We start from the raw sequence: 16,482 nt of genomic DNA on the forward strand, positions 1-16,482 counted from the left end.
GACTGTGTTGGAGCACACCCAATTAGAAATTTGCACAGATCAACCAGCAATGATGCACTATCAAGTTTAAAGTAAGAAAGGAACATCAGATTCAAAGGAGTTGAAGGGCATGAAAAGCCAAATGAGTGGCTTACTTTATCGAGGGTGATGTTGGCAATTTGGAACCGCAGAATAATGATCCAGATGAGACCCAGGATTAATATCCTGTCCCCATCCACTATGTTCTCAGGCCCAATCAGCTTTACTGGCACCTATTGAAAAGAAAATATGTTTTCACTGTGAAATATATTTCTGTAACAGTGGCCAATGCACCAAAAATTGCTCCTATTTCCATAAGAGCTGCAATATTTAGAAAACACGTTTGTGCTTGGGCAACATTAGTGTTATATTGATTAAAGAAGTCATAGAACTTCATAACTTGTCAAATTGCTCACATAAGTGCATAAAATTTAAAGATAATATTGGAGCCGAGATGATCCACTGATTAGTAAAATAGTTTGAACTCACACCAGACTCTTACAATCTTCCTTTAAAGGCCAGGAGAGGCTCTTCCATTTCAGATTTACAAGTTATTCACTGACTGTGCAAGTAAGGTATGTAGAGTTTACCTCCATGTAGATTTATCCGTATACAGGCTGAAATCTGTCTTAGATTTGACCATAATACACTTCACTTTGACACTTTGGTACAGACTGTTCACATCAATTAGAGACAGTAATGTGAAACTCCTATGTGTACCCTTAATTTGCTGTAAATATAGTAAGTGTCCAGTGTCTGAGGTGCTCTCCCTTTATCCTCCTGTAAACCCAACAGTTAAAGTATGTACAAGTCTATGAGGGTAGTCTAGGACAAAAGCCAATTGTGTTTCATAGACAAAGTAATCAAGTTAATTCAAATTCTAGCTTACGCTTGGCTCTGCAGAACATTGGACCTGCTGCCTTCATCCAGCCTTTTGCAGTCACACATACATGCTGTATGGAAGGTGGCCATGTACTAGCCAGACACGTTTTGAAGAACCACAACAGAAGAACCCTTTGTACTTGAACTACATAGGTGAAACAGCCTGCTGACATGATGCACAAGAGGCACTGTGAGGTCGACTTTCATGGGTCACTCACCTTGGTCTTGAGGAATGTGATGGCTTTGCTGTTGTTTTCCAGGAAATGGACTCTCATCCTGCCCTTGGAGGGGCGAGGCAGAACCTCCCCAGAAATGAGCTCCAGCAAACGTAGGAGGTAAATGCCATCTTTCAGCTCTGTGTAGATATCTGTGATTAGGATGGTCCCCTGCAACCAGGAAGAACGAAAAGTATAATTAGTGCCAAGAGTAATAATGCTGAGGCAGTGATAGGTACTGCCAGAAGATAACTTTACCACCGCTGAGGGAGAACCTGTCAGAAGGGGCGAAGCTCCCTCTTTTCAGGGCCCCGCACTCTGACCGCTACATGTATTTATATATCACAAAATCAGAGCTTTTCTGATTTATTCATGATGAGGCATGCAAGATTAGAGGTTTGTCGTTGACAATACTTGGAGCCATATCCATGAGCTGCCTCCAAATCTATCACAAAACAATGTTTTTGTTTTGAACATTGTCCTCACGCTAGTAGAAATCCAGAGCGGCCCCATATGACATTTGTGACTCGGCCCACACAACTGCTTTTTACAGGCATGGGAGAACCTTAGCACTCTTGAGGAAAAACTTTAGCAGTGCTGAAGGGGAACTTTTGCTCAACTATGGGAGACCCTTAGTACTGCAGAGGGAGGCCGCTAGCACTGCTGAGGGACAAGCAAAGTAATGTTGCTATGCAATTATAGCAGTGCTGAGGAGAACCTCACCACATGTGTGGGGTAATCTTAGCACTACTGATGGAGAAGTGTAGCACTGGTGAGGTTGCATCTTCGCATTGGGAGATCTTTACTATGCCTGAGGGAGAACCTTAGCACTGCTCATGGAAATCTTCAACTCGGCTGAGGGAGAACCTTAGCACTGGTGAAGGAGAACATTTCAAATGCATAGAGAGAATGCTATTATTCCAGAGTGAGACCTGCAGAACCATTTAGTACTGCTAAGGGAAAGGCTTTGCGTTTCTGAGGGGAAATGTACCTCTGCACTGCTGAAAGGAACATTTTAGCACTGCTGAGGGAGATCCTTAGCATTGCTGGGGGCGGACACCAGAAATGAATATATGGAGGACATTTGCATTGCTGAGGAAGAAGAATGAATTTGCTGAAGGAGAACTTTAGCAGTAAGAAGTGGACATTTTTACACTGCTGGGGAACCTTACAAAGAATGGATATTTGGGAGAAAATATGTTATCATTTATTAATTTCACTTCATACTAATTCTTATTGTATCCTTCAAGTATCTATAGCTTTACATCTCAAGGGAAATTATTGTTTTAGTTTAAACCGAGTCTTTCTGTATATAAAAATGTTTTTAAAATATATTTGGTGGAAATGTAACCATGATTTTCTACAACTAAAGTAGTTAAAATCCCTTCAGTCTCCCTGAAAGCACTTAAAACGTTTTTGCTCTGCCTCCTAGAAGCAACAGTAAAACCATTATTTTAGCTTTGGTGTTATTAGGACCGCATCCCCACTTATATAGTGTAATATGATAAATTCTAAGTGCTATTTTTTATCTTAACTGATATTGAGATTTTTTTAATTAATTATATAATAACGTTTCGAACAATAACAATTAAAACGGTTTACTCCTCTTTATCTTCATCCTTCATGGGAACATCTCGAAGGTCTATTGGCTGAGAATACTATCAAGGTCCATTGATGCACAGATGAATACAAATCCATTGAAAAGTTACCTCGTCCAATCATTTATATTACCTCAACACTGCTCCAATTTACAAAAGAATTGAAGACAGCTCTTTAAAGAATACTGACTCACAGTGCGCGTTAACCATTCACAACCCAGCTGCCTCTCTTATCACAAGTTGAGTTTATACTTAACTTTAAGCCTATATAACAGTGGTTCCCAAACTATGGTCCGGGGACCACTGGAGGGTCCACAAAGCCTCCCCAGGGAGTCTGCAACTGTTTAGAAAATTTAATAATATTAATAGGTTAGGTTCCCAGCTTTCAGAAATGACTCAGAGGAGGGGTCCTCAGATTCCAATAATGATTCAGTGTGGGTCCCCGGGTTCCAGTAATGATAAAGTGGGGGTCCACAGAAGTCAAAAGGATGGGAATCACTGCTATACAGCATTCTGCCTTCTGGTTAAGTTTGAGCTATAGAAATGTAATATTCATACATATCATACACATACACAGACTTCACCTTCACCTTCAAGATGCACACTGTTGTGAACTCCAAGGGAGCTATTTTGTTGCAGTGAAAAGTCATACTTCTTCACTGGAAATGTCAACTCTACAGTGCAGAATATGGCCTTCTCCCAATTGTATGGCCTTAAAACTAACTACATAAGACAGGCAGGGCCACACAAGCAGCCAAGAAATACCAAAGCTCGATTGCAAAAATTACAAAGGAAAAAACAGGAGTCAAGCATTCTCTCTTGATGCACAGATGATCTTAATTAACCCCTTAGCTGCTGGGCCTTTTCCCCCCCAGTGCTGAGCCCTTTTTTGGCTATTTGGGGTAGTTCGCGCTTAGGGCTTCATAACTTTTTGTCCACATAAGCTAACCACGCCAAATTTGCGTCCTTTTTTTCCAACATCCTAGGGATTCTAATGGTACCCAGAGTTTGTGGTTTACCCTGGAGGAGACCAAGAAAATAGCCAAAATACAGTGAAAATTTTGTTTTTTCCAAAAAAATGGGAAAAAAGGGCTGCCGAAGAAGGCTTGTGGTTTTTTCCCTGAAAATGCCATCAACCAAGGGTTTCTGGTGCTGAAATCACTATCTTCCCACCTTTCAGGAACGGGCAGACTTGAATCAGAAAACCGAATTTTTCAACACAAATTTGGCATTTTACTGGGACATACCCCATTTCTACTATATTTGGTGCTTTCAGCCTCCTTCCAGTTAGTGACAGGAATGGGTGTGAAACCAATGCTGGATCCCGGAATGCTAAACATTTCTGAAAACTAGACAAAATTCTGAATTCAGCAAGGGGTCATTTGTGTAGATCCTACAAGGTTTTCCTACAGAAAATAACAGCTGAAATAAAAAAATATTGAAATTGAGCTGAAAACAACAGCCATTTTTCTTTATGTTTTACTCTGTAACTTTTTCCTGCGATGTCAGATTTCTGAAAGCAATATACCGTTTTGTCTGCTGGACTCTTCTGGTTGCGGGGATATAAAGGGCTTGTAGGTTCATCAAGAACCCTAGGTACCCAGAGCCAATAAATAAGCTGCACCCTGCAGTTGGTTTTCATTCTATACTGGGTATACAGCAATTCATTTGCTGAAATATGAAGAGTGAAAAAGAGGTATCAAGAAAACCTTTGCATTTCCAAAATGGGATCAAGATAAGGTTTTGAGGAGCAGTGGTTATTTGCACATCGCTGAATTCCGAGGTGCCCATACTAGCATGTGAATTGCAGGGCATTTCTCAAATAGACGTCTTTTTTACACACTCTCTTATATTTGGAAGGAAAAAATGTAGAGAAAGATAAGGGGCAATAACACTTGTTTTGCTATTCTGTGTTCCCCCAAGTCTCCCGATAAAAATGATACCTCACTTGTGTGGGTAGGCCTAGTGCCCGCGACAGGAAATGCCCCAAAACACAACATGGACACATCCTATTTTTTTTATAGAAAACACAGCTGTTTTTTCCAAAGTGCCTACCTGTAGATTTTGGCCTCTAGCTCAGCCGGCACATAGGGAAACCTACCAAACCTGTGCATTTCTGAAAACTAGAGACCTAGGGGAATCCAAGGAGGGGTGACTTGCGGGGCTCGGACCAGGTTCTGTTACCCAGAATCCTTTGCAAACCTCAAAAAGTGGCTAAAAAAAACAAGTTTTCCTCACATTTCGGTGACAGAAAGTTCTGGAATCTGAGAGGAGCCACAAATTTCCTTCCACCCGTCGTTCCCCCAAGTCTCCCGATAAAAATGATACCTCACTTGTGTGGGTAGGCCTAGCGCCCGCGACAGGAAACGCCCCAAAGCGCAACGTGGACACATCAAAATTTTTGGAAGAAAACAGAGGTGTTTTTTGAGAAGTGCCTACCTGTAGATTTTGGCCTCTAGCTCAGCCGGCACCTAGGGAAACCTACCAAACCTGTGCATTTCTGAAAACTAGAGATCTAGGGCAATCCAAGGAGGGGTGACTCGCGGGGCTCGGACCAGGTTCTGTTACCCAGAATCCTTTGCAAACCTCAAAAAGTGGCTAAAAAAACAAGTTTTCCTCACATTTCGGTGACAGAAAGTTCTGGAATCTGAGAGGAGCCACAAATTTCCTTCCACCCGGCGTTCCCCCAAGTCTCCCGATAAAAATGATACCTCACTTGTGTGGGTAGGCCTAGCGCCCGCGACAGGAAACGCCCCAAAGCGCAACGTGGACACATCAAAATTTTTGGAAGAAAACAGAGGTGTTTTTTGAGAAGTGCCTACCTGTAGATTTTGGCCTCTAGCTCAGCCGGCACCTAGGGAAACCTACCAAACCTGTGCATTTCTGAAAACTAGAGACCTAGGGCAATCCAAGGAGGGGTGACTCGCGGGGCTCGGACCAGGTTCTGTTACCCAGAATCCTTTGCAAACCTCAAAAAGTGGCTAAAAAAACAAGTTTTCCTCACATTTCGGTGACAGAAAGTTCTGGAATCTGAGAGGAGCCACAAATTTCCTTCCACCCGGCGTTCCCCCAAGTCTCCCGATAAAAATGATACCTCACTTGTGTGGGTAGGCCTAGCGCCCGCGACAGGAAACGCCCCAAAGCGCAACGTGGACACATCAAAATTTTTGGAAGAAAACAGAGGTGTTTTTTGAGAAGTGCCTACCTGTAGATTTTGGCCTCTAGCTCAGCCGGCACCTAGGGAAACCTACTAAACCTGTGCATTTCTGAAAACTAGAGACCTAGGGCAATCCAAGGAGGGGTGACTCGCGGGGCTCGGACCAGGTTCTGTTACCCAGAATCCTTTGCAAACCTCAAAAAGTGGCTAAAAAAACAAGTTTTCCTCACATTTCGGTGACAGAAAGTTCTGGAATCTGAGAGGAGCCACAAATTTCCTTCCACCCGGCGTTCCCCCAAGTCTCCCGATAAAAATGATACCTCACTTGTGTGGGTAGGCCTAGCGCCCGCGACAGGAAACGCCCCAAAGCGCAACGTGGACACATCAAAATTTTTGGAAGAAAACAGAGGTGTTTTTTGAGAAGTGCCTACCTGTAGATTTTGGCCTGTAGCTCAGCCGGCACCTAGGGAAACCTACCAAACCTGTGCATTTCTGAAAACTAGAGACCTAGGGCAATCCAAGGAGGGGTGACTCGCGGGGCTCGGACCAGGTTCTGTTACCCAGAATCCTTTGCAAACCTCAAAAAGTGGCTAAAAAAACAAGTTTTCCTCAGATTTCGGTGACAGAAAGTTCTGGAATCTGAGAGGAGCCACAAATTTCCTTCCACCCGGCGTTCCCCCAAGTCTCCTGATAAAAATGATACCTCACTTGTGTGGGTAGGCCTAGCGCCCGCGACAGGAAACGCCCCAAAGCGCAACGTGGACACATCAAAATTTTTGGAAGAAAACAGGTGTGTTTTTTGAGAAGTGCCTACCTGTAGATTTTGGCCTCTAGCTCAGCCGGCACCTAGGGAAACCTACCAAACCTGTGCATTTCTGAAAACTAGAGACCTAGGGCAATACAAGGAGGGGTGACTCGCGGGGCTCGGACCAGGTTCTGTTACCCACAATCCTTTGCAAACCTCAAAAAGTGGCTAAAAAAACAAGTTTTCCTCACATTTCGGTGACAGAAAGTTCTGGAATCTGAGAGGAGCCACAAATTTCCTTCCACCCGGCGTTCCCCTAAGTCTCCCGATAAAAATGATACCTCACTTGTGTGGGTAGGCCTAGCGCCCGCGACAGGAAATGCCCCAAAACAGAACGTGGACACATCACATTTTTTCATAGAAAACAGTGCCTACCTGTGGATTTTGGCCTCTAGCTCAGCCGGCACCTGGGGAAACCTAGCAAACCAGCACATTTTTGTAAACTAGAAACCCAGGGGAATCCAAGATGAGGTGACTTGTGGGGCTCGGACCAGGTTCTGTTACCCAGAATCCTTTGCAAACCTCAAAATGTGGCTAAAATACCACGTTTTCCACACATTTCGGTGACAGAAAGTTCTGGAATCTGAGGGGAGCCACAAATTTCCTTCCACCCAGCGTTCCCCCAAGTCTCCCGATAAATATGATACCTCACTTGTGTGGTTAGGCCTGGTGCCTGCGACAGGAATAGATCACACAACGGTCAATGTTGGTCCTTACGTGAGGCAGCTGTTGACCCTGGGGTGATCCATTCCTGACACAGGCACTAGGTGTAGGCACTCAAGTGGGGTAGTGTTTTTATCAGGACAGGTGAGGAGTCACTGGGTGGTAGGAATGTTGTGGATCCCAGCATATTCCTGTAGTTTGTGTGACAGAAATGCGAGAAAAATAGAGTTTTTTCTCAACATTTCAGCTTTGCAGGGTATTCTGGGTAAGAAAACTTTGGGGAATCCACACAAGTCACACCTCTGTGGACTCCCCCGAATGTCTAGTTTCCAGAAATGTTTGGGTTTAGTGTGTTTCTCTATATGGCCGCCGAATCCAGGACCAAAAACACAGGTGCCTGCCTTACAAAACCAGTTTGTTTTGCCATAGACAATTTTGATGTCTCCACAATATGATTTGGGTGGTGGAATTTGGGGCTGAACTAAATTGGTGAGCTCCCAAGAGAGCACTCTCTCTCTGCTTGCCGCCGCATTCACCTGCTCTCTGGGTTGGCCTAACCCACTATTACCCAGTTGCACGAACAGCTTGCGAAGGGACAGCAGGACTGTCCTCATCACCTCCCTCATAATGTACTGGAAGAGGAGTTTTCGAATGGGACTCCTCTGACTGAAAAATCACTCCCAGAGTCTGCGCCATTGTCCTATCCCTCAGATGCTGTCTCAGTATCTGATGTCTCAGTCTCTGATCCTATGTCAGAGCGGTCCTCTATAACCCGAGTGCAGGCAGCAGTCATCCATCAAGATGCCATCTCTGCTATTGGCTAAACTGTTGCTCTAAAACACTAGCCTACGTAGACAGTCACAAAATCGATGGTGTGTGTGAGATACGTGCAACAGTAGAGGCCACCTTACCTGCGCTTCTTCCCTCAATCAGCACGTACTTTCAAGACACTCAAAAAACACCTTGTCACATACCATTCGTCACAGTCTTTAGCACCTCCTGCGCCCAGTCCAACAATCATTATTGGTGCTCCCACTCCCTCCTCCTCGGATTCCCTCATTACCACCCAGCAAAAGTGCCCTTCATCTCTCCATAGACTTTACTAATGTACTCAGCTATTTACATAAAATACAGATGTGCTCTTTGCAGTAGGCATATAAACCTTCTGCGCTTCTTTATGGCACTAAAATTGCCACTAGACAAGTCGGACCCTTTTCCCCCCAGGGAAACCACACACATATTGACAAAAGTGATGTATATATGACAGCCAACCACCTGAAACTCAACTCAAGCAAAACCGAAATAATCCTCTTTGGCCCTCACCAAAAAAACCTGGGACCCCCCATGGTGGCCCACCACGCAAGGCCCTGCACCCACCCCCGCCAACTACGCACGCAACCTCAGCATCATCCTAGACTCCTCCCTCTCTATGACCCAACAAATCAACGCTCTTACCTCCTCATGCTTCAACAAACTCCGTATACTGAAAAACATTAAAATGGATCCCCACAGAGACCAGAAAAACTGTCACTCACGCACTCATCAGCAGCAGGCTTGATTACAGAAACGCCCTCTACGCCGGCACCACTCTAAAACTCAAGTGCAAACTACACGCATCCAGAACTCAGCAGCACGACTCATCCTCGACCTCCACCGACACGAACACATCTCTCCACACCTCAAATCCCTCCACTGGCTCCCCATTGACAAAAGGATCACCTTCAAGATCCTCACACACAAATCACTCCACAACACAGGCCCTGCCTACCTCAACGAGAGTCACCTTCCACACCCCCACACGAAACGTCCGTTCAGCTGACCTCTCTCTCGCCTCTGACCCCCGCATCAAACACACCACCACCGGGGGCAGATCCTTCTCCTACATTGCACCCAAAACATGGAACGCACTCACAACCCACATTCGCAAGACCCAAAACCTACTTCTTTTCAGGAAGGGCCTCAAAACCTGGCTTTTTGAACAGTGAACCTCCTAGCCCCTTTCCCTCCCCCCCGTCCCCCCCCCAGCGCCTTGAGACCCTCACAGGTGAGTAGCGCGCTTTATAAATCTCTTTGATACAGATCTACCAATATATATATATATATAAATATATATCTACATAGATATATCTATAGATATATCCATGTACCTAGATATATCTATCTACATAGATATATATATATAGATATATACATATATTTTTTTTTAGTTGTTGTATGGTTTCCTTGGGGGCCAAAATGGCCCCCAGGGAAACCCTACAACATCTAAAAAAAAAATTGCCACGGGCGACCCCCTGTCATTTCATTATTTTTTTTTTTTTTTTTTTTTTAAATCCCCTGGGGGGGGGGGGCGCGATCGCGCCCCCCCCTCCCCAGGGGGCACCTACCTTTTTATTTTTTTCGGAAAATTATCCGGGGGGGGGTGGCCCGTTTTCCGGGGGGGGGGCTGCCCCCCAAAAGTGAAATCCCTGGTGTCTAGTGGGGTTTCCTGGCCCCCGATCGCAGCTGTGCTGCGATCGGGGGCCAGGAAACCGTTTCAGAAGGCCTCATAAGAAAGGGGAGACTCTCCCCTTTCTTACGAGGCCTTCTGAAACTGTTTCTGGCCCCCGATCGCAGCACAGCTGCGATCGGGGGCCAGAAACAGTTTCAGAAGGCCTCGTAAGAAAGGGGAGAGTCTCCCCTTTCTTACGAGGCCTTTTCAAAATGTTTCCTGACCCCCCCGATCGCAGCTGTGCTGCGATCGGGGGAGCCAGGAAACCTGAAAGTGTTTCCTAGCCCCCGATCGCAGCACAGCTGCGACCGGGGGCCAGGAAACACTTTCAGGAAGGCCTCGTAAGAAAGGGGAGACTCTCCCCTTTCTTACGAGGCCTTCCCGAACGTGAAAAAGGCCGTTTTCCCCATGAAAGCAGGAAGCGGCCGCAAGGCTGCTTCCTGCTTTCATGGGGAAAACACCTTTGCAACGTCAGCGCGCCGCACAAAGGGGCGGGTGGGGGGCGGGGGGAGACACGGTAGCTTCCGTGTCTCCCGGGGGGGGAAAAAAAATAAAAAATAAATCCTCGGGTGCGACGCACCCGAGGATTTATTAATGCCCTTCCTGGTGTCGGCCACTGGTCGTGACCCGCACCAGGGAGGGTGTGTGGGCGTCGGCCAGTGGCCGACGCCCGCACCTAAGCGGTTAACATATCATATGGAAAGTGCACCGCTACCGTAAGGAGCTGAAGACTCATTTTCTCAAGGAGCTAAAGACTCATTTCATCAAGTGATGAGGAGTTTCCTATCTCCTCTGTCCTCCAGACCTCCAACAACAATCATTTTACTTCCTGACACAGATCCTATGTTTCCCACATTACTAGGGACTGTGCTCTTTCGTTTCCCAGCTGGCTCGCATCATAAGACAACCACAACATATGTGCTTTCATATATAATTATAATGTTGTTAGAAAAAAAAGGAATATCTCTACAGTGGCTTACCCTATGTATTAATGGATACTACACTTTGTTTCCCGTAATGCAGAAATGTTATTTCTCTTCTTTCAATGTCCTTAAAACATCTACTAACCAACCATCGCATCCAGGGCATTAGTCCAAATTTGTTTCTACCGTTCAAAAATCATAATTGGAATCAAACATTTACCTCTGCAAAACACTAATAAGAATTCTACTGAATCTACTAAAAAGGTCTGTATAAATGAGGTGCTACTCCTGAGCTCCTCAAAATATACACCTCCTGAAAGCATATCTGAAATCTCTACCCTGCCCTCAAAGCCTATGTGAAACATGACTTCTTCTGAAAGCGTATGTAAAACCTCGACTTGCCAGTAAACACTAAATGAATTCTCTACTTTCTCAAACAATGCATGGAAACTCTACCTTTCCTGCCCCAAAGCATCAATGAAAATCTACATCTCCCCTAGCATATGTAAAAACTCAACTTTCCCTTGCTAACGTATCAACGGAAACCCTAAGCATCTAAGCCTGCCATGCTGAACTTAATTGTCTCTCCCTTAACAGTCCTTCCAGCGGAGCCAGTGCAGGACTGGCTACCTACAAATAATCTTGATTCAATCTGGCCTCAGCTATCCAGCGGTGCCAGCTCCCTAGACCTTTACATAGACTCCACATGACCATCAAGAACCATGTCACTCGCAAGGAAAAGACTGTCTGGCACCAACTGGCCCTACAAAATAAAATAAAGGTCTTGTTAGCAGAAACTTCAGAAAAAGCATTCAAGCTCTAATGATATACCGCCTCAACAAAGACAACACCCTGCTGATTTTTATATCTGAATCCCATGTCTATCCCGTTAAAGAGCATCCTTCACGCTAGATCTGCCTGATCAAAGCACTAATGAGATATGACAGGATCACACTCATGCTCAGAGAACTCCACTGGCTCTCTCTGTCAGCCTGCATCACATTCAAAACTTGCACAATTATTAACAAATCAGAAGACAAGACAGTCACATCGATTTTAGCCTTGAAGATCTCAAGTGGAATTTACAATTCACACAGCAGCAATATCACATAACTGGAGACCAAGATATGCAAGATGGAGGAGCCCGACAGCAAGCCTTCTCTTGCTACATCACAAGAATGTGAAACAAAATCCTTGTACAGATCATATTCGTGTATAGCCTCCTCTGCTCCTGGAAAGAGCAGAAGGCTCTCATCTTCAGACCTCATATTAATTCGCCCTTACCATTCCACCCTTAACTCCTTCTCTTTCTTTGAATATCCATATGTGCCTCTTCTCATGCGTACAGAGCTCCACCGCACTGTAGCAAGGTTCTATGTATAAAAATATACGACAAACATACATGATGAGAATCCTACTTGTAATTTCTGTATTTTTAAAGTTTTGTATGATTGGTAGTGGTCCCCTGAAAACTCAAAAGGGCTAAGCTGCTAGCCTACAACTCCTGCTGGAGATCCACTGCAGATTGCTGTGACCTTCTCCACATCTTGAGGAGACTTGCTGCATTGCAGTGTACACTTTCTGATAAATATGCCCCATAATGACCAGTTGCCCATATTTGAAGTTGTGTGGGGCCCCTCCTTGCCATAGATGCTGAGAACCGGGCTTAACTTGGGAACATTACACCCCCTCTTTTGCCCTCCTTATGCACTCTTCTCACATGCGCTTCATCACTTCATTGCATACTGGATCTCTGTCTGTCCTCCTAGGGTCTCTGTGTGCCCGATAGTCGGGAGCAGGCGAACAAACATGCGTAGCTGCTATTTCATTGCCTGCTGTCCCTGCCGATGCGTTGCTGCCACTTTTACCAATAGAGGACTTCTCCATATCCCTTTCCCTACACCACTCCCCACAGACCCTGCCACTTCCTAGCACTCACTTGGACACGCCCCTCCAAGTGAGGGGTGGGACACTTTATTCTGCTCACTCTAAGATGGCCACTTTGACCGACTCACCCCTCTTAGGGATGATATAGTCAAGTGGTCACATTGCCCGACTGCTGTAATATGTTTTGGATCGTGGCAGTAGACCTGAGTATTGTGTATTCTGATCCCACCTGGGCGATTCCCCTGACACTGTATTCCGTCCCTAACAAAATGTAATAAAAAACGTATTAAAAAAAAGCTGCAACATATGAAGCACTCTATTCTCTCAGCAGTGGCATCAGCTCTCTTGCCAGAACTGACAATTCCATAGATGAGCCAGCCACGAAGGGAAGCCAATGTTTCTCTAGCTTCCTCCTGTTCAATCCTTCCATTTCATTGGTGGCCATTCACCATTTAATGTTGTCTGGTCATGTTACCAGTGATGTAGCAAGTGATAATTTACACTCCAACAGGCTCTAATGGTAAAAACCAGCAACGATCCAATGTGGGTCTATTGAAAAACATGAGGCTGTTCACAATCAAAAATGTTAAGTCCACAGGCTTTGTCAGTAGTTCAAAATGGAAAATAAGAGGCCTTCTGCCTCTGCCATAATATTTGAAAAGCAATATAGTAAATCTATTAGTTTTCACATTAACATAAATATGACCCTATGACTTATGCCTAAATGACCCATCAAACAATTTAGTCAGATCCAAAGTATACATTGATATGAACATTACGAGGCTATTCACAAACTGCATTTTGTGGCATATAATGTTGTACTAAAGTAGTATTAATCATGTGCAACATAATTTTATTCACAAACCTATGTGCTAAGACCTCTGTATCTACATATCCTATCTTGTCTATGCGGCGCTCTCCACTATATAAATATCCATACTAAATGGAGTATGTTAGGAAGGAGTAAAGAAAGTTTTAAGGTGGGATGTGCTAATACAAACACCAACCTACAACAGAGTAAGATCACTGCTATTGAAAAACTATACTTATAAAATGACTGCAGCCCAAAAGGTCACAAAGCAGCAGTAAAGGTACTCTAGTTCAGATTTGGAGTAAGTCTAGCACCACACATGGCTACTCACTGGTAATGCAACTCACTTTCATAGAAAATAGTAGAGGCAGGGACTTAATATAACACCTCATAAGAAATATTATTAAATACATTATATTAATTCAACTTTGAAATTACATATATATAAGTATTTCTAGTGATAAAATGTTAGATTGCATTACAATTAAACATTTTATAATTTTGAACAGTAGTAAATAACTAATTTTTGAAAAATAATTTAACTTCTAAATTAAAAAAAAATGTAAAAATATTTTTAATGAATACAAAAACACATAATGTTTAATTACATTTACTAAATATTAATTAAATAGTGAAATGCTAGTGAGGGTGAGTTTTTTTTCCAATTTTGATTAAAAGTTATATTTATCAATTAGAATAATATATTTTATGTAATAAGCATCTACTATGATGGGTTAGTGTGGTGTACCATGTTATTCAGTTGATCTGTCCTATGTTAAAGATAATTATGGTAAATTTATTTATATTCAAATATTTTAGGATTTGTTAAGATTTAATAATTTTTTCCAACCACCCTTTACACTGTTTAAGGAATTCTCAATCCTGGTTGTGCAGATCTCTGCCTATGCATGAAGAGTTACCAGTGGTAACTTTACATCTGTATATTCTGCCTTTGATATCTCCAATCTTTGTTTTCAGGTGGTGGAGATGTAAGTCTGCACTTAGGTGTAAATCTACACTTGGGAATTCCTGAATAGCAAAAAAGTGCAGATTTACAACCAGGCACAAAAGTAGATTTCCACATGAGTAAACCTACACTTATAAATGTACCTTGGTGCATAAGGCCCTATATCTATTTCTTCAGCAACCAAGTATTCACTGTGACCAGGTGTAGAATGGGGTATCTGCACTAAACCCTTCCTATTACATTTGTCAGAGTTCACAAAGTAAAACCCCTCCCAATTATATTTATCACAAAATCCAACATCTAAAGTAACTTCCTATTGTGTTGTTATTGGGATCATAATGTAAGACCTTTTCTTCTTGCATTTCACAGAGGGTTCACTAAGAAGGTTCAGAAGTTAACACCTCTGCCTATTATGTTTGGCAGGAGTTTACAATGGTGAAGCCCTTCCTACTGTAGTTGTCAGAGTTCACACTATAAAGCCACCTTCTGTGGTTTTTGGCAGGAAATTCAACATGGAACCCCTGCCTACTGTAATTATCAGAGAATGCACAATGTGAAACTCTTTCCTACTGTATTGTTCACGTGGTTACACCACGCAAAACCCATTCCTAATGTATTTGACCCGAGGTCTGTAGCACACATACACGGCTTGGTTTCTAAGGTAAAGCAATGCATTCTCCCATGTTTGTGCCTGCTTTCACTAGGTGCTAGTTTTGGCACAAGATTCAGCCAGGCAACCTTAGTAGTTTAGGTTTGCGTGCTTCTACACTGTGTTTGAAGTGATCCACCCTCAGAAACATCCCCTCCACACAAAAAAGCTCAAAATGAATGTGGCACTCTGAAAAGGACACCTTTCCATCAAAACACAACTTTTGCACTGCAAACTAAACCCCTTCTGCTGCATTGAGCCACTTTGCATTATTTTACCTTGCACTAGCATTGGTAAATCTGCCCTACATTGTTTGTGAGCATATGCAAAACAGTCACTGTTTGCCACTAGCCTTGTGTCGAAGTTCAAGATGTCTGATTTAAAGTGGTGGGTTCTTCACTGTTGACTGGGTAACTACTTCTGAATAAATATTATTTAAATAGCCAAGCCACTTAATAGCCAAGATCACATTGGATGTGGAATACAGGCAAGGAGTAGATTTTCAGGTTAAGCTGGGATTCTTTTAGATATGGTGCAAATGTAAGCATGGTATGTTAGCCTCCACCTCAATCGTGGTGTCACTGAGGTGGGGCCAGACAAAGCCTGTGCCTCCGCTACATTTCTTCCACCCCATCACCATGGCTATCAGTGGCATGTCAGCATCCCCTGCCAGATTCCTGAGTCAAAGCCGAGCTGCAGCACAGCACATTATGAAAGAAGCACACAAGACAGACATCTCATCTGAATGACATCTGTGATATAGAATTATGCAGATGAAAAAATTTGGCGCTGCTCCTGCAGAGTATTGTAAAGAAAAAAATTATGCTATTGCCCCCTACCCTGCGCCTTAGTGCGCCGTATTTTAAATACGAGCACACTTAGGGTAGATGGTGCTAAAGGGCGCAAGGAAGTGTCGCTGCACTGTGTTAAATATGCCCCTATGTTTATTATCGTTTTATAGCAAAAGGGGCGGCCCATTGCGCTGTGATGAGCATGAAGGGAGAGTGCACAGCGCTCCCCCTCGCTGCGCATGTATGTTTGGCGCACTAGGCTCTCTCCAACGCGGAAACGCAGGCACTGTGTTTCTGGGTTGGAGACAGCAGGCAGAAGCTTTCTCTCTGCCTCAGAGCGCCCTGGCTGGGTGCTCCGTCCAATCCCAACACTGCTTTCCTGTTGCTGGCAATCTAAAACCAACTTTACCAAAAGATGTATTTTTAAAGTGTGAGTTCGGACACCCCAAACTCTGTCTGCTCCCAATAGAAAACTGCACTTAACAGATATTTCAAGGCAATACCCATGTTAACCTAATGGAGAGATAGGCCTTGCAATAATGAAAAACGAATTTGGCAGTATTTTACTATCAGGACTTGTAAAACACACAAGTCCTAACTTGTAAATACACTGCACTCTGTCCATGGG

General features: G+C 43.8%; 1 protein-coding gene across 1 annotated transcript in view; it reads right to left on the reverse strand.

The window, feature by feature from the left end:
* The window catches only part of SPTBN5 (spectrin beta, non-erythrocytic 5), a 1,780,873-nt gene that overhangs the window by 1,703,661 nt on the left and 60,730 nt on the right, over positions 1-16,482 (reverse strand). Inside the window, exons 3-4 of the mRNA XM_069208774.1 lie at positions 1,119-1,286; positions 135-251 (exon numbers count right to left, since the gene is read on the reverse strand). Coding sequence (XP_069064875.1) covers positions 135-251; positions 1,119-1,286 — 285 coding nt within the window. The remainder of the gene's footprint in view (positions 1-134; positions 252-1,118; positions 1,287-16,482) is intronic.

The sequence above is a fragment of the Pleurodeles waltl genome, chromosome 9 (assembly GCF_031143425.1).
Source record: "Pleurodeles waltl isolate 20211129_DDA chromosome 9, aPleWal1.hap1.20221129, whole genome shotgun sequence".
Lineage (NCBI taxonomy): Eukaryota > Metazoa > Chordata > Amphibia > Caudata > Salamandridae > Pleurodeles > Pleurodeles waltl.